General features: G+C 33.3%; 2 protein-coding genes across 4 annotated transcripts in view; both read right to left on the reverse strand.

Annotated features, from left to right (window-relative positions):
• The window catches only part of LOC140746987 (uncharacterized), a 105,738-nt gene extending 86,076 nt beyond the window's left edge, over nucleotides 1-19,662 (reverse strand). For both annotated transcript variants that reach the window (XM_073079197.1, XM_073079196.1), the window contains exon 1: nucleotides 19,453-19,662. The gene's annotated coding sequence lies outside the window, so the exon portion shown is untranslated. The remainder of the gene's footprint in view (nucleotides 1-19,452) is intronic.
• Nucleotides 1,151-5,149, reverse strand: LOC140746988 (protein disulfide isomerase Creld1-like). Of its 2 annotated transcripts, XM_073079199.1 has the most exons (4): nucleotides 4,905-5,149; nucleotides 3,829-4,814; nucleotides 3,324-3,364; nucleotides 2,630-2,768 (listed from the first exon to the last, which is right to left on the reverse strand). In XM_073079199.1, exons 1-3 carry the CDS (start codon nucleotides 4,905-4,907, stop codon nucleotides 3,349-3,351), a joined length of 1,005 nt encoding a protein of 334 aa, XP_072935300.1. In that variant the 5' UTR covers nucleotides 4,908-5,149; the 3' UTR covers nucleotides 2,630-2,768; nucleotides 3,324-3,348. The 2 variants fall into 2 exon arrangements, with proteins under 2 accessions (XP_072935299.1, XP_072935300.1); XM_073079198.1 differs by lacking the exon at nucleotides 3,324-3,364 and having other exon boundaries at nucleotides 1,151-2,768.
• Nucleotides 19,663-21,608: the final 1,946 nt, after the last annotated feature.

Consider the following 21,608-nt stretch of genomic DNA (forward strand, 5'->3'; position numbering starts at 1 on the left):
TGACAGGCGACGAATTAAGTTAAAAGCTTTGGCGGGAACTTGAAATTAGGATGATCCTAAAATGTGAATCCTAAAATAAAACTGAATCATATAAATATAAAGATGAAATTGATGTAAGTATATATTGAATATTCATATTTTATTATTTTTTCCCGCTCTACATTATTTATATTTTTTACAGAAACAAACATAAGTACACAACCATTTATGTTGCGCTAAAGTATGCCGATGTTTCCTAGTTGTAATTATATTCTCGTTTGGACAAACAATTATTATAAAATAATATATAAAATTTAAATTTTAAATTATTAAAATGTGAAGACCGCTATAACACTAACTGTAATATCTAACCAATGTATCTAACACAAATTATTAGTTAAAAATATAAAAACATAACTATGGTGTCTTTTATTTTATTAACAAATATATTAATAATAAGATACCAAGAGTCCGTATATAGCCTAGCTAAAATCCTAGACCCCACTGCTGAGCGCGAGCCTCCCGACGACTGAAGACATATTAAGTAAATCGTACCCCAAGTTGCCTAAATACAGATAGCTTAGCACTTATAAATTAAACTTATCCAAAACTGTACATGAATGTGCGAACGCTGAACGGTGTCACGGTCGCCTCATAATGTTTTATTGACGGGCGTGACCGCATTACATCGATATGTGTAATGTGTTACACTAATACATAATTGTTTCTTTTTTCAAACGAACTAGTAGTTGTTATGTAATATGACTGCATAGGTGCTACGTACATATTTATAGATTTTTTGTCGATTAAATTTAGCATGTAATACAGATAATAAAAAAATATTTTGTTTATGTAGCTCTCGCTCATTTTCTGTTTCCCGTTCACGGGAAACATAAGCGAATCACAAAAGCAGCGATTTTTTAACCATATTAATTTAACCAATGTAAAATCAAGAACCAATGCTATAATAATATTTGATTATAGAACTCCTTTTTATTTTAGCCGGTTACATGTTCCACATTAGTACATTTAAACACGGTTTAGTACTTACAAATAATATAGCTATACTTTTAACAAATCGGGAAAAACAATTTTCATGTATTTAGCTATCCATGTAGGTAATTTTTTTAACTTGCGATAATAATATATTTAAGACATTGAAACCACTATGATTATGGAATTTTCTTTATTTCAGGACGACATTAAAACTAATACACGGATATAAATACAATATGGACTTATTCAAATTATTTCACAGCACGATCTTGCGAGTAAATGAAACGTGGGAACGTAAGTGTGTGCATATGTATTACTTATATAGAAGACCGATCAACGTCTTCAGTATAAATTCGTAATTTATTCTCATGCCTAATAATTCTCTTAGAGTATTCCTGTAAACCTTATCAACAGTATGATGTCGAAGGAAAAATAATGTAGAACGCAATAAATCATGGTTCGGAAACTAAAATAGGAGCCACCATAAAGGCACGTGCACAGAAAAAGCCATAAAGGCATTACCACACTGGCTAATATCACAAACTCAGAATACAACTAAGGATTGCACATTTTTTCCCACCGATCTATCCCCGACCATAACGAATACCAAATTCCTTTTTAAATTTATTGACACCAATAAAGCATTGCCATTGTTATAATAAATAAAAGAAAAAAAATAGGAGTAAAAAAAATTATTTATTTTCTGTATCACATTTCATTGAACTTTTCTATAGTATCAGATGAGGGAAAATGATACGCCGCGCACTTTCTCCATGATCTACATTCATACATATTGATTACATGAGGCATTGTATTACAAATAAATTAATTTACTGAATAACTACTGCATAATATATGAATTCTTAAATAATATGATAGAGAATTACTAAAATTATATACATTGGCAGTAGCTTACTAAATTTCACATTCAATGCGTAAAAAATGCGTCTTAATGAATAAATACTTATACAAAATGATTTTAGAAGTACTTGAGCATCTAAAACACAACACATTTATTCAAAATTAATAAAAAATCAAAATAAATAACAACAATAACCCAGCTATTGTTACACCACGATTCATTGAACTATTTGTATTAATTATTATTAATTATACAATTTTTACACTAAAATACCTGGATGTGTAATTATACCATTAATCACTATTTTTTAATTACATTATTACCTAAACGTGTATATTTCAACTATTTTATCATTAGACTTATTAAGGATTTGTGCACTATCCTGATATATTAAATAATGATACATTAAAATTAGTCTCGGATAATACTTAAACTATCATTTCCTTTATCTGATCTTAAGAAGATTACACCCAGACTGAACATGTCTGTAACCAATCTTAGACAGAATTAGGGTTTAGGTACCAAGATGACAATTCCCATACGAAACCTCCTACCTTTTAATTCATATGATAGTTTGATTTCTATTTCTGCCTTGTATTCTACCATGAAAGGCAAATATAAAAATCTCCACAGAGGCAGCTCTTACAAAAGTAAAACAGTATTACAATTCGATTTACATTGTAAAGTTGTATTTAAACATAATATAGTATTCATCTTTACAAATTGTTAAATGTATCAGGATTACAATCGGAACATTTGCGACAGATCAAACTCCTTTAAATTAACGAGGCCCATGTGGCCATTTATCATGCAATAGTACTCCGCACCGACTATGTATGTTAGTACCATGATGCCGACAATGGTTCCTAGTTGTGTCGCCTTTGGTAGCAAGATTCCTGTAGCAATGAGCAGGCCAACGTAAGTCAAGTACCTTGAAAGAGAACAGATAAATATAAAAATACTTACATAATACATACATACTTAACTTTTATTAATATCTTGAATGTAGACTAGTGTACACAAAAACTATTGTGTACAAGTTACTCCAAATCCAAATCTATTTATCCAGCAAGCAAACCCTTATAGCAAATTGCATTAGTTCAAATTAATATGAGTTAGTCATGGAATATTTGTTATTAATGTTAAATTCTATACATTACGAAATCAAGTTAGTTCAGTTGTTAGTTGTTATAAATATAAAGTTAGTAGACAAATTCTGTCTGAAAACCTTAATAATCATACAGAAAATTTTTAAATATCGAAAGACCTATGACCAATAAATGTAAAAACATATAAATACTACTTGATTTTAAAAAATATATATTTATAGTTGTACTAGAAGAAATGTATTACATATAATAAATATACTATACCCACAATAATATTAAGTACATATATTTTCTGATACATACTATAAAATAAATAATATAAAGTAGATAATTATATATAATATTGATCCCCAGCACCAAAAAAAAATCAAAATTACCTATTACACTAAGCCCACTCAAATCTTACAGCTCGTCTTTTCTGTAAGAGATATAACAAAATATTAAAACAATATAAAAACTGTAAAATAAAGAAAAATGGTTAAAACTACATCTCTTCTTTTAAATCTGCATTCTTGCCCAAAAGAATGGTGCTTTATATTTAAATTCAAGCAACCAAACCTTTTTTTAAATGCATTTTGTTATTTTTTGTTGCCATGCTATGTAAGTCCACATCATATATGGCAATTAAGGAATTTAACTGAAAAAGTGCATGTGTTTTTATAATTTGGGACATGCACATAAGGAACATTCAAAAACAAGGATGGAGTCTAATAACCGCAGCACATAACACTGTTATTATTCTGAAATAGGTAAGGTGGTGGTGCCTTTGAGGTCAAACACATATTTTAACACCTTCAGAATTTTTTGCATAAAGAATCAACAAGGTTCGTTAATTAATATTTGAAGCAAAACAAACTTTTCAAATGAAAAGTAATTATTTACCTAGTATTAGTCAGCTGTTCAGACTGTAGGTCCTCTTCCTCCCTGTTAGACAAACATAGCTCTCCTTTCTTTGTGTAGCCCTTCGCACATTTCCGGCACATATCCGGCCCATCACTGTGACAACCATCACAGGACTTATCACACTCCATACATTTGTAAGAACCGAGAGAGTTCAGGCAAAACTCATTATGTTTGCATTTACTCACATCGTCACACTCGTTGATGTCCAAGCACCCTTCATCAACATCAAATGTGAAGCCTGGGTTGCATGCAACACAGTCCTTTTGTGATGCCCCTCTACAGCCACCCAGGCAAGATGGGTGACAAGCTGAACACAACATTTTGGTGTCATCTTTGTATGAAAGGTAGTAGCCTAAGGCACAGTCTTCGCAATTGATTCCAACATAGCCTGTATCACACAGACAAGTGCCATTGCCTTTTCTGGTACCATCACCCCTACATTTTCCATTACCACTGCAAATATTGTTGTGGTCTCCGGGGCAAGGAGTGCAGTCCTTCCCATAGTGGAGTTTCGGGCAACATACCTGCAAGTTATTTATGCATATGAAAGTAAACAGGTCCTCTGCCTCTTCAGGATCCTGTGCCCACCATGCTTCAATCAACTCCTCAGCTTTTTCAGCAATATTGTAGCAATGTACTGAGTGCTTCTTCTGCTCGCTACAAATCCCTTCAAGGATGTCCACGAGACGGATCTCGCTGCGTTTGTACGACTTTTTTAGTTTTTCCTCCTCCCACGCCGCGTCGCCACCTTCGAATTTACCCCGAGACGTTCTTTCTAAGCCTTTGTTGAATGAGTCGATAAATATCTTACAAGCATGGCAGTCTCCGATGTTTGATGATTGGGTCAGTATACTCGGGTTAAGGGTAGACGGCTGCACGGTCGAAACCGAAGACACCATAGCAACAATAATACAGCTTATAACAGTTATAAATAACCTCACTTTACACTCCATGTCGGGGTAACCCTGCAACACCGATAAATAAATAAGACGTTAACCAATACGCACACTTTCATTCAACATTTCGCTTGTTTCATCAAAATAAAATTAACCCACCATTAATCGCGCGCACCGATTATTTATTTATCAAATCTACACCTTTGGATGACTAGACGTCAACGTATCTCACAGCCGTTTTGTGTTATGTGTAAATTATGCAAAAAGGAAGAATACTTCTCGGTTCGCTATTATTAAATACGATAATACTGACGTGTTTTATTTCTACTTGCTATTTCTACGTTGATACGTTCGCTACGAAATTCTGACGTGAGCACACCGCTCAGCTGCGATTTGCGAATTTGACAATGACTTGCCAACTTGACAGATCGATCGACCGCCATTTGTTCGCGCTGAATATAACGCTCCGTTCTACGCATATTTCAACACTTGAATTGTTATCATAATATTATTATATTGTAAAAAAATATTTCCTTGTTGTAATAAATATTATTTGTACATTTCTGTGAAGAGTTTTAATGCGTAAATGTATACATCGCGAACACACGTTCAATCTCAGCCTCTGAACGATCAATGTATTTAAAATTAAATGTGGAAGGCCCATGGCAGGTCCTACTGAGGAGCTTTTTGTATTTATTCAAAAAATATAAATGAGTACGTAAACGAAAAGATGAAATTAATAGGTTCAAAGACTATACACATATTACTTGTTGTTATATTTACCAATAAATATTATATTGTTAATGGCATAAAGGGCATAATTGTGTTATTATTTTTAAGAAATACCTTAAGGTTATAACAATATGGCAAACTTTGTTGTTTCTTAAAAGTATAGTAAGTTATGTGGCTCTACCACGATATTATTTTAGTTTAATATCGCACACTGATACTCCATCATTGTCATAGCCGTATGAATGGCATAGAGCGTGAGCATTTGTGTCGTAATGAGGTTCTTGTTTAAGGCCATGATTATGAAAATCGAATGCGAACAAGACTGATGATGGGCCTTTCAGATCGTATTATACATTATTATTCACACAATGCACCGATATTGATCTCGCGATGCGAATCGCGACCACTATCGATCATTGCGCCTCGGACACGCCCTGCGTGATTTTTTACGTGTGATATTCAGTGTTTTTAATGGACAGCATTTATTTCTCTTTTTTCCGGCCGCAGAGAGCTTTATTTATATTTTATATCTATAGACCTGTACCTCTGCACTTGTCCTTCTTGTAACCTCATGTATGTTTATTTACTATTTATATAGCTTACAGAGTTTGTGTTTTTTGATGAGTTTTATTTATTTATTGAGTTGTTTTTTTAGCCTGCTAGTCTGGTGTTAGCATTATATTGAATTATTGTTTAAAATAGTAATGCAATTCGTATATTTTTCAATTCTACCTCTACTTTGCGTACCTTTGGTATTACAAATCTCTGTTTCCATTACATGAAGTTGAACCACACTGTTTTCTAAGAACCTGTTTGAAAGATAAAAATAATATCAGCCCTCAGAGCATTGTCCAAGTCAACAGTTATAATTAGCACGACAAATGGCTGCGAAATATAAATACCTTATGCATAATGGCATCCGTAATGATGCCTTCACACTGTTACGTAACGCTTCCTACTTTCACCAAGTCTACGGTTGTCTATAATTTCTATGCACATCATATATCATGTGCATTACGTGGCTAATAGATGCAAATCAAAAAAGGAAATCTGACTTCATCGTCAATTCTCATCAATTTTTGTTTCACTTTTAGTGCTATATGTCTCTCCTTGAAATAACAAGGGTTAAGGCCTGGGTTCTTCGTGCTTGTTCAAAATTGGTAGACATCACATGTCATTGACGACTTTAAGGAAACCGCAAAAAATATTTTTTTCCTCTACCGTTTAAACAACTAATATTCAATTTAAATTCAATAAGTACATAACGTGGAAATTAAGTTTTAAATCCTGAACTCCAAGAATGAAATTCATTTCACTAACCCATCCCATTTGTTTATTCATCTTTACAACATAATTTAATAAAACAATGCCGTGTAAATTTTCACTCAATTGAGTTAAGTACCACGTCAACTTAGTATGACCCTACAATATTATGTCGTATTACATTAAACTATGCAAATTAAATATAATAGAATTGAACAGCTCTGACAACTTTAAACTCGCAATTTTATTCTCTACAATAAAATAAATACCGCATGTAAAATAGCCACATAAATGAAAAGCTCAAAAATTTGCATTTGCACAACCATAAATGACAGCTCAAAAGAAAAATAAGGTATAAAAGTATTCCGCTCGGCGAATAGGGCTGGTACTATTGTATTAATACGATAAACCATAACAGCTGAAAAAAGTAAAAGAGATGCGTGTATTGGAACGCGATATAGTAATATTATTATTATGAAGATGTTCAAGGGCTACCACCAGCAACTGATATTTAATTAAGATACACTGTAGAAATATTATTATACAATGTCGAAGTAATAATATACAGCCCACGTAAAACTGCTAGTCCGCTCTGAATATAGAAATGAATCGCGTCGCCATAGCAAATTGTATGACTACACCTGCTCGCAACAACTTCAGTGCGGACTAGTTTCACGCGGACTACACTAAGATATATAATTCTATCGAGCTGAGCTGAAACAGTGATAATAATTGGCAAGTGCGAGTCGAGCTCGCACATCGAGGATTCGTCCAATTTTCAATTTACTTTTTTAAGCGGCCATACAAGTAAATGCAAACGATACAGCGAAAAACGCCGAAAAGTAGTGGTTCCTTATTTGGCGATTCTAATTTATTTTCAAGCTGTTTTTATTTTACTTATTATTTTTTGATCTAGCAGCCACCGTTATACTTTATGTGTAAAATTTTCAATTGTCTATCTATTACGGTACACGAGATAGACCCCAATACAATATGAAAAACAATACGCAATTGTGGTAGGTACCCCTGTTATTAAACTGAACGCATCTAGTGCGATCGAAGCAAACCAAGCAGTTTATACGCTCCATTTAAAATGCAGTGTTACTTATAACACAAAAAGAAAACAAAGGAAATGGGGCATATCGAAGCACTTAAGAAGGCTTTGTAGGTTGAAGTTGATATCATAATATGCCATCTCCTGCAGCATTCTTATAAAACGAGGAGGGATACAAGTTTTACTTATCGAAAAAAGTAAAAGAAATGCTGCGAAAATATCTTTAAATCTTGTGGACTTTTGATTTTATTGTGGCCGCAAGTTTATTCCATGTTATTATATATTCCGACCGACATTTTTTTTATATAATATAGGAGTAACAGACGAGCACACAGTCCACCTGATGGTAAGTGGCTACTGCCGCCCATGGATATCTGTAATCAACCCCAGATAGGTCTAAGCTGGAACGCCTCTATAAAGTCTGTCTCCCTTACCACACCCTTCAAACCGGAACACAGCAGCGCCTAACACTGCTGTTATTAGGTAGAAATAGGTGTGGCGGTGGTGCCGCCGGAGTCGAACCACAAAGGGTTCTACCACCTTCAAACTACAGAAGATTTAACTAGAATTTAAAAATTATTATTATTTTTATTCTTTTGTCATTTAGGCTTTGACTTTGGGAAATGGGGGACATGAAAGTATTGTGTATGCAACCATAGATTACTATTTATTTAATAGATAAGTATAAAACCAATTAAAATAAATGTACAAACAATGTTTTTGTGTCTTAAATACAGATGTTTACGTTTACCAAAACAAACAATTAAAATACAATAAAATGCAGAATTGCGCCATGTCAATTATAAACGGCGTTAGTTTTAAAATATAACTACTTTTTGCATCGTGTTTGTATTACCTCGGTAATTAAACACTTTATTTTAATGGATGCTCCACTTATATAAATTACAGTGGCTGTTCTTAGCGGCGTCTGTATTACCATATTTTTTACCATAATGGTTTCTTTCTATTACCTGACACCATGAAACGGCTCTTAAAAGCCAAGAAACTATGCATTTAAGTAAAACTTAAATGTATGCTAGTGATAAAACACCAAAAAGTTCTAATCTGTAAAGATGAAAAACAAGAATAGTTCATATAAAAATGTAATAGAAAACCATAGTAAAAAACTATAAAAATATTTTTTTGCCACCTTTGTCACAAACTTTTAAACTAATATTAAGGAAACTTTATCTAAAATATTTGTAATTTACTTGAAATATATCAAAGCTTTAATCTGTAACTAAATATAACGCCCGTTCAAAAGAGCTGTGTTCGAAAAATTAATTAAAGCTTATATCATCGAGCCTTTGTAATATAAGCACCATATTCCACCTTCGGCAAAGTAACTATAAGCGAGCAAAATATCTTACGGTGTTGTAGTATTAACATTGAATGTACACTGATTCCGTGCGCTATTTTTTATGAAATCAGATGTTTATTTGCAAGACATTTTTCTTTTCAGTAAAATGTTTTTTTTTTTATGTATATTTCTACGCATACTTATATCGTAGTTCATGTAGCTATTGAAAGATCTCTAATGTCGCTTTTTGTAAAATAACAATCACATATATCTATACTCTATAAACATAAATATGTTTGGTAGAGCTAAGAAGGTAAGTTTCATACTAAATTAATGTACTTAAAGTAAGTATAGCTATAGTACTTCTGTTGAACCACGGAAAGCATATTCTTAAGAAAATCTTCCTTAATTTGAAGATTATTCTCTACCTTTTGTTGCTTATCGTTTACTCGCTCACATTATGACAAGTCATTGTTACCAAGACTGTCATCTCCGAGGCCTCAGCTACCACAGATTATATTATCGCGATTCCAATCTGATGGCTAGAAGTAGTGAAGGCATAAAAGAATATGCAACGTCATTTCGGTCAGAATCCGTTATCAGATGCGGGGTGGTAATTATGAACTGATCTTGGATAAAAGGAATGCCAGCTAAGTTTTGATAGCCGCCGCTAAGGTTTTAAGACTTTTTGTTCTATTATTATACCGCCTTCAGATGGCATTGGCGGGACCTGTGAATTATAAAGGTGCATACAGACTTGAATATTCGCATGTAACATAATGAATATTGGCTCTGAAATGAGCTACGCCGATTAAGTACTTGCATTAGGTTGTATGTATTGTCACAACTTCGAAAATTAATAGTAAGTCGTTTGAGCTTAGCATTACAAAGCGCATGTAACACATAATACCATTGCGTTACTCAATGTTCATTTAAGTATTCGCCGATCAGAAGATACGTATCAAAGGCGTATAATATTCCAAAATAATTATGTGCAGTACCTTGCTACAGCTCTATTGTAATGCAATGCGAAAAATTAAATTCCAAATTATTACGTCACTTGTCACAAAGATGACAGGCGCCGACCGCTTGTTGTACTACATTTTTTAATAAGTGCATGTTGCGTTTGAGCATTATTGGTGCCACAGATAGAGATAATATAGTTTTTTTTTGAGTGGACAGGTTGGTCCGATTGAGTATGTATGATACATTCGGCCGGTTATAATTATTGTAGTAATTTTTGTTTCTTAAATCCTTGCTAAATCTGTAAGAAATTGAAACGTAGGTTTCAAGTACCTTCTTTACAAATAACAAATGAGCTTGCAATCCAAGCACGCAAGGTCATTATTTCTTGTGTACATAATGAAAACTTAACTATTTGTAAACCAAGCCCATAATCAACAGTTCCATATTCCAGCTGGTTTGCGATTGGACTTAAAATATTTAGTAGGCAACCGGAGCTTGAGTCAGCATGACGTCATCTGCAAATGCCAACTGGCTGGACAAGGTCTTGCGACAACTTGGCTCCGCTACCTACGACTCGTAGCGGTTCGGTGATATTGTTCAAAATGCGCCATAATTTAACGCAAATATATTATGATAAGTTACTTGTAATAATTCTCTTTAGGCATTTCGTTTTGTTAATTAACATTTGAATTAATTTCACTGATATTTTAACGTAATTAATTAATTATCGAATAGATACTGAAACACGTTTTATCTCAAAGATCTGTGTAAATCAAAAGCTCTGAATTTATATGTGTTCACATATTATCATGTTGTTCACATGTAAATTAAAAGTTAATTCCACTAAATAATTACTCTAACGGTTTTTACCCTACAAGTGTAGATATAGATGAAGTGTGGAATTCAACAAATGTCGTGGGGAAGGGTGTGTAAAAGCATAACAATAGGGGTGGGAGGTCAAGCTTCGTCATGTGGGATATAAAATGTAGTTGTATCAATATGTAATGTATAGTGAGATTAAATTTATAATAATCATAGTTTTTGAAAACAAAACTACTTGTACTTTGACAGCGCTTTCATAAAATAATATACCTCAATTATTTACATATGAACAGTCGTCATCTAAAAATGTAACAAGTAAATATAAATAAACATTTGTCGTTGCAAAAGAAGGTTTCTTGATTTTTATATTTTTAATTGTGAACAAGTACGTAGAATTTTATTGGATTTATTTAAATACTTAATAGACCAGTAGACGTATAAATATATTTTATACTTGAAATAGCTAATTGAAATGTACAATCGGTAGGTGAGAATTTCTCTCATTCTCAATTTATAGAGCTCAATAAAAGCTTATATTTATTACCAACAATGACCGTAAAACGGAACGGGATTAAAGTTCCCGCCGAAGCAAAATTCGAACAACATTTTAGTGGGTTGGCAGCACTGATGTTCCCACGGCAGCCTGTGTAATATTGTACTCTTGACAAAGGCGCGAATTTTTAATGTTTTTTTTTAATACCTAAAAATTAATATATTCGGTCCTTTTTGTTGCTACATCAAACCTCAAAACAACACTTGAAGTTAAACTAATAACTTAGTCACGTACATACATCCTGCGAGTACCGTCGCCGTCGCCTATAAAAAAGCCCACGGCTAATCGCCGGTCATCGCTCTTTGTGTTGCTTTCAGAAAATTAAATCTAAGAATATAAGACAAATGATAATGGTTTTCTATATTTACACGACAATTATGGTTAGAGAACTTTGTGAATTGACACGAAAGCCATTTACTCTGAAAACAGTTTTAGGGGATTTGTGTATTTAAGTTGTACTTAAGCGTTAATGTTTCAGATATTTTGGTACAAAATTTAAAACTCTAATTTATAACTCATACAAAGCACAGATAGAGTGTAAAATCCAAATGAAATACGAGGTATAGGCAATCTAATTGTAAGTATGAATTTAGGACATACTAATAGGCATTGTCCATTACTCACAGTCATAATCAAGTGCAGTTTTATGGAATTGTGAATTTCATAAAACTGCACTGGTCATTGAGAATTTCTATATTTTTTAATTAAAAGCACTCATAAACTTTTAGGTTCCCTATTGAAGTTTGCCTTCAGCGGTAAATCATGTCATAAATATAAATTACATTTCCTATTTCCATACGCAACAACTATGGCCAATACAATATTATGTATAGACAATTACAATAATACGGTAGTGCCGTAACACACTCGTGGTAGTGGGACAGTGTCCTATTCGAGTTCGGAGACATGTAGCACTGTTAGCTGTTTACTCAAGTGCTGGTCCCACAATGGCGCGGATCTTGCCTAATTTACTACGCTCTCCAAACAAAGAATTGCCCTACTTACTCATGTCAATTAATAAAATACACCTGTTTATAACACAAACATTCCTTACGAAGTGTTTTGTCTTTTAAGTAAGTAAATAATAATGTCCTCGTTCTGAAAAGACCCGTGAGATATGATGATTTCTGGGAAAAGAAGAAAATTTTATACGATGTTACTGCGAAATATCAATGGAATACTAAAACAAATAAATTTAAAAATGTTATTTGTGTTGATAATTAAATATCTTACATAATCACATACATACCTACTAACTTTGATTAAAATTAGTCTCAGCAACATAAATTAACTTGTATCCAAAGTCAATAGTCTGTAGTCATGAATAGCCTAGAGACTAAAATAGGCTACAGTCATCATCTATTATGCCAGTGAGTCGTACCATTTCCCTAAGTGTAGAGCAAGATAATAAGTTAGAAAGAACAGCCGTAGGATACATACAATAAGAGCTTTGTTTAGTTCTGGCCGCCACGACACCTCCGGGCTAACTGCAGTCCAATCTCGGCTGAATTGCCGTAAAATAACTCTAGTGAACCCGCTCCTAACAATTGTAATGCTGCTTTATAATTTGTTTTGGGTTTAGCATGTTGGCAACAACTTCACAAAGAATATTAAAAAAGATTTATCATTATCATATCTTAGTAACATTTTTAAATATATTTTTAATATATATGAACTTACATACGAATACAAATATTTGTGTAAGAATTGATAAAAGCCGAATAAAATAATTTTCGTCCTGTATAATTCCCCTCAAATAATTTCCTGTAATTATACAGGTTTTAACAACAGGGTGAGCACGGAGCTCTATACCGTGACGCCGAATTCGTTGTTTTCAAATTTCGAATACGCACGAAATATAGGTACGTTGTTTATTCACTCAAATGTTTAATTATCATGATTATTGGCCAGATGTGTTTTTAATGTTAATATTGTGGAGAGGTACTTACTACTTATAAATATTCAATAAGAAGACGATACATAATAACAATAATAATATAAGTACACAATAAGAGATTATTTGTACTATGGATCTCTACTTTGATGTTTAAGGTAGGTACTAGGTTAAGGTTACTAGAAAATTGTAAAAAACAATTTTGATACTTCAATATTATACGTAAGTACACTTCTATGTAAGGAGTAGGTATACGCTTTACGTAATATACGTACGAAATTCAACTTATAATTAGGAAAGCTTCGACCATAGGTACCTATTCTACGTGCCCATACACTACGGCATCACCTAATAACTACATAAAAAGTCCATTGAAAACAATATTTAGAGTGTGTGATAAAAATTAATTTAAAGAGTAAACATAAATTAAATTTCGGTTTTGTACCAATAAATATTAATTCCAAAATTTCATTGAAATATGGCCGTACAAGAGATGTAAAAATAAAGATTAAATAACTTTGCAAATTCTAACTTGCGATAGGACATACCATTAAAAAGCGAAAAAGTTGATAATAATCTCAGCAGATTATATTGCGAATTAATAAAAAGAATCGAGTATAAAATATCGACTTCTCACAGCGGGTGTCTCGATAACTCCTGAGTAACGATGCATCGACAATAAAGATGTTTTTGTCAGCCCTTCCTAAGGTGTGTCCACAATTAGAATATCAAAATGTCATCATATACTGCAATGCTGCTAAATTTTATTATGTGTATGAATACGTTAACCATTAGTGCAATATAAAACTAAACAACCATTTTATATTATCAAAACAATCATGTACTTACTTTAGTCAATGGAAATGTCAATTAAATATGATATCTAGTAGTAGTAGTAATTCTTACATTTTTTGCACATTTAAGGCTATTGACGCATTTTTCAAATGATTGCTTCGAGAACTTGAATTTTTTTGGAAGTTCAACACTTATGAAGATCAACACTTTGATCGCGTTTTCTTCTTCAGGCCCTTAGGAGTTTTCTAGACACATTCTTCGAGTATTCTTCATTATAATATAATCTTTGCTAGGTGAACTTTTCTCTCAATCTCGACTCTCTACTTAAACAGCAAAAGAAGTAATGTGACGTGACCTTTACAAACATTTGTTACACTTTATTACATTTAGAGTTCGTTGTGAGAACGAATTTTTATGCAAAAATATCCGGTCTTTTACCTCTGAAGCACGGTTTGGACTTTGGACAATAGTTGGTTTTTGCACGAAACGAATTATTTACGAATTTGCACGTAAATAACTGCTTGATGAGCATAACAAAAATTTATTATGTTTTTGTTTCTGCCTTCGCGATACAATTCAACCGTCATCTTGAATTTATACAGCGCCATCTAGTCAGATTCGTATTTTAAGCGCAATTCTTAAAATTTATCCTTAGGAGTAAATATTATTTTTATTCAAAAAAAATGGCTAAATTGATCTACAATTTAAATTATACAGTTTAACCACAGTTCCTTTATTACCCCTATTAATCTTACCTATTGTTGTAGTAATTACCTATTTTCAAAATTGAACTTCCTTATTTTTTCTAAAAAATACTCCTTTTAACTTAATCAAAATAATTCTCAAACGTATACTGACATCTGTTCATTTAAACATAAAAGATTAATCATCAAAATCGTCACACTTGTCGTGGCTGTCGATACGAAGATAAAAAAAAAACTATTGAGCGTTCGACACGGCTGAAAAACAAACCACAACAAAAGGTCCTTGTTCCTCAATCTCAATCACCATCAAAAGGTGAATAGTGTTGGAAAAAACAGAAAAAGGCGAAAATCTCATTACCATCCCGGAGTTAACGGCTCACTCTGGAATTAGTTTCGTTAATAACGACGGAATAGTGAAGGTTTTACGGACTTTACTTCGCAGCGCAAGTGATTAGCTGTGGCGGAGATTTTACGAGTAAGTTAAATGAAAGAAAAATAAATGAAAGCAATAAAGACAATGTTCTAATAGAACTTTAATTTTAATTTACTTTTTATGGTGGGTATTTTGTTACGTTAATTTGGAGAGATTGTTACTAACATAAAAAATGGATTAAAATGAATGATATTTTATCATCAGCATGTCTTAGTAATAACTACATGCAAAAATTAATTTACATGTAATTATCGTAGATAAGTATAAAATTAAGTATAGGCTTTAATAACACTTGTATAAATGTAAAAGTCTGGCTAAAAATTTAATTCTGGGATTGCACTAGGGCAGAACGCAGCGCATCTGTGGTCAGGGAAATTATGAAATTATTTTCGTTTTAATTTGCTAATTTTAACCCCTAAAACTGAATACGATCTCCATCTCCTGTCACTTGTCACTCACTCATAGATTCCCGCCATTTTACCGTCGCATCGTACGTACAGGGCACAGGCACATCCGAGAGGCGGAACTCAAGTAATAGGCACATTCCACCGCTGGCTGTCTGTGAATGCCGCGTTTGATGGACTTAGAACCTCTGAATGGCTTAGAAAACCATTAACGTTCCCTGACTTAATGTCTGACCATAATGTCCCGTAGTTATGACGTAGCAACACTGGCTAGCCGTTTTAGAAAGGGAACAAGCAAAGTAGCTTAAGTAAAACTTTAAAAATCGTAAGAATTTCGTCTTATTAACACGACATATGGTCTAATATTTAATACAACATAAATTTTAGTGCAGCGAAGTGGTGCTTTTGGCAAAATAAGTAATTACCGTGGAAGCAATTTGGACATTTTCGTAATGCAACCACAAGTGGTCAATTCAGTCAAATTGTTGAAGAAAATAGAATACCTTGCGCTCTACTTTGAAAATGACTTCATTTTTTATTACTTTACGTGTTATTCGGCAGACGGCAGACTTAAATCATTACTATCGTATATTACGCCTAATTTATGTTCTTACACTTATGTCTTGGAAATTTTGGTTAAGGACATAAGTAAATTTACTCTTAGAATAACTATTCTTAAAATGATTACCGTAACTTTTACCTATGATTCCATGGTTAAAAGTAACAATTTAAAATGGTAGGTCTACGTTACAATCAGTCTATGGCGCGGTTAAATCATTGCAAGCGGGCGTTAGAAAGGGCAAAGGCACGCATAGCTGTGGATTGGCTCCAGCGAGCTCGCAGAACAGTTACTTAGCAGCTTGTGATCTACTTGTAATTCACTTGTTATCGATTATGACTCCCGTCGATGTCAATAGAACAATGTACATTCTTACGACAGGTTTAACACTCATATACATAATTAACCTTATAAATAATTGTATGTTTTGTATTGTTGTACCGCGTCGACATATATTTAAATGTACAATATACATTTAGAATATTGAATTGTAATTATTTTTTTATTCAGTTAAAATGGAACTCAGCTATACAAACAATTTTGAAGCTTCCACATTTTTATAATTACTATTACTCACACTCTTTCTGGACTTTACCGTGCGCAAAATTTTCTCAAAAATATATTAACTACAATTAAACTACTCCTCATTTAAAAAACTTGTCTTAGTCCAAACTTATCTTTTGACAATAACTGAAGTTTTATCAAAAATCACTAAAATGTCTGTGTTAGAACTGTTAGAAGTAACAACATCAACCGACCTCTTGAAAGTTCAGCATAACCTGCGTAACCTCAATCGTGGTAATGCACACATAACGTAACATGCGCAATAAAAGAAACATAACGCATTTCAAAATTTATCGCAAATATATGCTAATCACCTACATCAATACTCTGAAATGCAACTGTTTCAGTCATTAAATTCAGAATAAATATAGTTTTATGATATCAGTTTATAGAAATAATATTTAAATTATAAAGTACTTCATAAATATCATTGCTTAATATCAATATAGACTTAAATAACAAGATTAATAGATTTTTAAACGTAAAAAAACCATACTGGGTTAATAAAAGACTAATGTAGAACAGTTTCAAAAATCAAATTCTAATCATGACTTATATAGTAGCTTGAAATTGTTATTAAAAAAATAAACGAACGAATAGACGCACACGGTCTTTCAGTTAATTAAGTCATTTCACTTTTGCGTTTACCGCAAAGCGCTTTCATTGAATTTCGGCCGCAATCTCTATTATGTTTGACTCAATTCGTCATGTAATTCCTCGAGCGAATACCGTGTGACCGCTTTCTTAAAATATTCGGTCTAGTGTAGTGCATATACTTGCGGTTATTTATCCGATTCAACATTATGTAAAAAAATGAGATAGTTCTTAATGTATATATAAACTTAGAAATAAACGTTGTAATACAGACAAAAAATTATAATAATTGTCAATATCTTGTGTTTAAAATCCTTTATTTAGTCCCCAAAATAATATCATTAAATATTTTAAAATCAATATATTTTTATCTGTAATACGTTTTTTATAAAGTTCCTAAAATATTATAAATAGACTTGCGCTCTCTTTACTGATGACGTAAAATTATTATATTTATAGTAGTTACTGTGAATTTAAGTAAGTATAATGTTTAGTTAATTCTATATCATAATCGTTCAGTTTTTCTTTGCCACGTATTTATTTTGTCAGCTTGCAACTGTACTTTGTGTTGTAATTTTCCTAAAAAAAGTATTTTGTAGAAACAAACCCTTCTTTCAAAATAGGAACCAAATACCAACATTTGAAAAAAACTTAATTGTAAAATGTTTGCTGAAGTATGTTGTATACTTTAAATAAATGCCTTTATTTACTCATTCTACAACATTTAAGCAAATCTTAAGACGTACAGCTATTTGCGTGTCACACCGCACACGTAATTATCGACTTCCTAAACATTGGTCTCTCGATTCTCATGAATATAATGACTTTATACACCAGGAAGCTTATAATGACTAGATTTTTAATGAGTTTGTACCTACTTAAGTGTTAAATTACTTAGCATTATTTGCTTGCATGTAGAAGGTATTTAAATAGACGCTAGGTGTATTTGTTTTGTGTACGTTTAATTATTTCATACCGGTTTAACAAGCGAGCCTCTGATGGTAAGTGACAACTATGGACTATTGACATTTTTAATCAGCCCCAAATAGGATTAAACCGACCTGAGTTCAGCCACAGGCCTTGCTACCAGTGAGAAATAAGTTGAAAACATATAGTAAATTTATCTCCCATACTACACCCTTCTAAAAAGATCGCAACAACGCTTAAAACTACTTATGTACCTTGACACTAGTTATGCACGTGCATTAGGTATGAGGCAGAAATATAAATAAAGAAACGTATAGTGGTGGTGCCTCTTTAGTCGATCCACGAAGCATTAGAAACGCTTAGAACCTGTGTTATATAATGCTTATAATGTATACAATTTGAATCATATTTTTTTTCATAAAAAAAGTTGAAACATGGTAATTAATAACTTTAATTACTTAGCACTTAGATTTGCCCCAAAGATAGCTTACGTTGAAGGCAGCATTATTATTTCTTGCAAATTAAGATTGATTTACCTAGTTTGATTTTATTCTATTAGCCTATAGAATAATTCAAATAAACTTATTAAAATGAAGATGGTCACTGAAAGGAAACAATATGTTATCTTAATTAGTATGTAGGTTCTTACAACAATGCTCAGTTGATACTTATCTATATCATTACGACTGACCTCATATGAGGAAACTGAAGGCTACTGTTTACGTGTTTACTTTTGAAAGTCTACATTACATAGTAAAGTACTTAAATACAAAAAAAGAAACACTCAAATTATTGCTAAGTAACAAAGATAAATCTTGTAAAGTGATAATGTAAAGAGAAAATTTGCAAGCAGATTTTCTAATGAATGTAACGTAGAGCGCTCGTTGAGAGCAGTTTGTCAGACGTCGATGTCGATCTTTATAAAAACGCTCAATCGCGTAAACCATTGAGCACACAAGCACGAGGTCATATTAGGTAACACAAATACACGCAAACGACCGTAACACCTAATGAATGATACAAAACGATGCAAATGAACCCGCGAACTGGGTCCGGCCGTTTCTATCCATGTAAACTCTAGCTAGACCACAATACAGAAGACAGAGACGGCTAGTTCTAATAAACAACATATAAGCAACAAACCTCTTTTCGAGTCGATGGCGATTGCAGTGCGTCCAAAGGCAATTTCGGGTGGAAATTAAAAAAATAAACAATCACAGAACGGTTATGAAACACTGTTGTAACGGCACGTCCGAGGTTCGACACAGTTCGCGATCGTAAGATGTCGCTACAGGGGGCGACGTGCGCACGCGCTGGCCGTTCCGCACTGACTGCGGGCGAAGGCGCAAGTAACACCGAGTGAACGTAGAATGACCTTCCTGCCCACAGAGCTTAGCTAGAACCTCTTTTCCTTATAGAAACCTGCCCCGAAAATTTTGATTATACCCGACTACCATATTGGCGACTTCGTGGGTAGTCACCAAAGGCAATCTATCCATATCTGTACAGCACACCGATTATAAAATAAGCTAACTGTGAAAATCAAGATGCCACCGAATATACCAGTGGAAGAGTTTTTCGATTGCAGTTACACCACTAAGGTCCCTATGTTTCCCTTATAAAATATTATATAATTTCATTGAATCTCATCTTGGTTCTGTTGTCAACGGAACTAAAGTCAAGTTCAAAGAATATATTATTTTATTGGGGTTGAAATTAGATTATTTTTTATATAATGTGGAAGTAGCAACTGAGCATGCAGTCCACCTGATGGTTAGTGGCTACTGCCGCCGATGAACATCTGTAATCAACCTCAGATAGGAATAGATATTCCTACTTGAGATCGGCCACAGATGCTCCGCTACCCCTGAGGACTAAGCTGGAACGCCTCAGAAAAGTATGTCTCCCTTACCACACCCTTCAAAACGGAACACAGCAGCGCCTAACACTGCTGTTATTAGGCAGAAATAGGTGTGGCGGTGGTGCCGCCGGAGTCGAACCACAACGGGTTCTACCACCTTCATTTAAACGAAAATCCCACAATTCAGGATGTTACGCAAGATGTTATGATATGCAAGATCGCAAACGAGATTACAATAGACCTTTTAGTCGCAGTGCCGCAGCAAATCGCAAACCTATAACACTATAATCAACCCGAGAGAATGATACCACAAAATAAAGTTTTTATTTTGTGATAATACTATTTTTGCAACAAAACAAGAAACAATTTGTAAATAAACAAACATGTAAATCAATTTGTTTAAAATAAAATGAAAACGAAACCCCACAGTGTTACAGAATTATACAACGTATTAATTGAAAATTACGTTAAATAATCTTTAAACAAACGTGAGCAAACTCCGTGCAAGCCGATTTTAGATCCTGTTTCAGTAAACAATTTAAATTACGGTTTGTACTCCTGCAACATTGTTGTATTTACAACACACTATGGAGCAAGGTACACGCTAATGTCAATCTTAGTTCTATTGAATAAGATTCATATAAAAAGCCATCGTGTATTGAAACAAATCGAATAAAGTGCACGTTAAACCACCCTTTACAATGTGTTCAACGTTCAACGCCGATCGCTGTTCATAAATCATAAACATTATAATTTTACCTTCTTAGAACGTGCAAGCGTGATATTAATAAGGGAAGCATTAGGTAGTTATCTCGCTGATATAATTAGGCAGGTCTTTAAGTTTTATGCAGTACACATTAAAGTAGAAGCGTGGTTAAGTGGTTTACACTATGCGTACATATCATCTGTGCGTCAATCTATCAGCCTTTAAAAATATCCACTGAGATAGAAGTGGAAAATTAGTATCAGTATAGTCCGCGTAATACTGCTAGTCCACTCTGAACATAGAAATGAATTGCGTCGCCATAGTAAATTGTATGACTACACCTGCTCGCAACAACTTCAGAGCGGACGAGCAGTTTGGCGCGAACTATAATTGCGTATTTTTTTTATATTACAGAAGTTTAAATCGAGTATACCGTCCATCTGATCATAAGTGATAACTAGAGTTCTATCCAAGGTTGGCCATAGATACGTTACTACTCCTCTGGAGAATAAGGGTCGACACACGTAAATAAGTTGCAACAGCATGTGAAAGGAATATTCTGCATTGCGACGGTCGGCGATGTCGATTTTGACGGTGCTCTACCGCAACGATTTAACATATTATCTATCCGTCGCTCGTAAGTTGGAACGCCTCATATATTTATAGTTATCTCCTTTACGACAAATCCAACTAAAACATAGAAGCTTACGCTGGTGTTATAAAGCAGAAAGG

This window comes from Epargyreus clarus, unplaced genomic scaffold (genome assembly GCF_041222505.1).
Source record: "Epargyreus clarus isolate Ecla_fem2 unplaced genomic scaffold, WU_Ecla_fem_2.2 ptg000014l, whole genome shotgun sequence".
Taxonomy (NCBI): Eukaryota; Metazoa; Arthropoda; class Insecta; order Lepidoptera; family Hesperiidae; genus Epargyreus; species Epargyreus clarus.

Excerpts from the sequence above, each read along its gene's own strand:
- LOC140746988 (XM_073079198.1), bottom strand. Across the intron at positions 2,769-3,828 it reads GAACAGCTGACTAATACTAG|GTACTTGACTTACGTTGGCC; the intron begins GTAAATAATTAC and ends TTCTCTTTCAAG.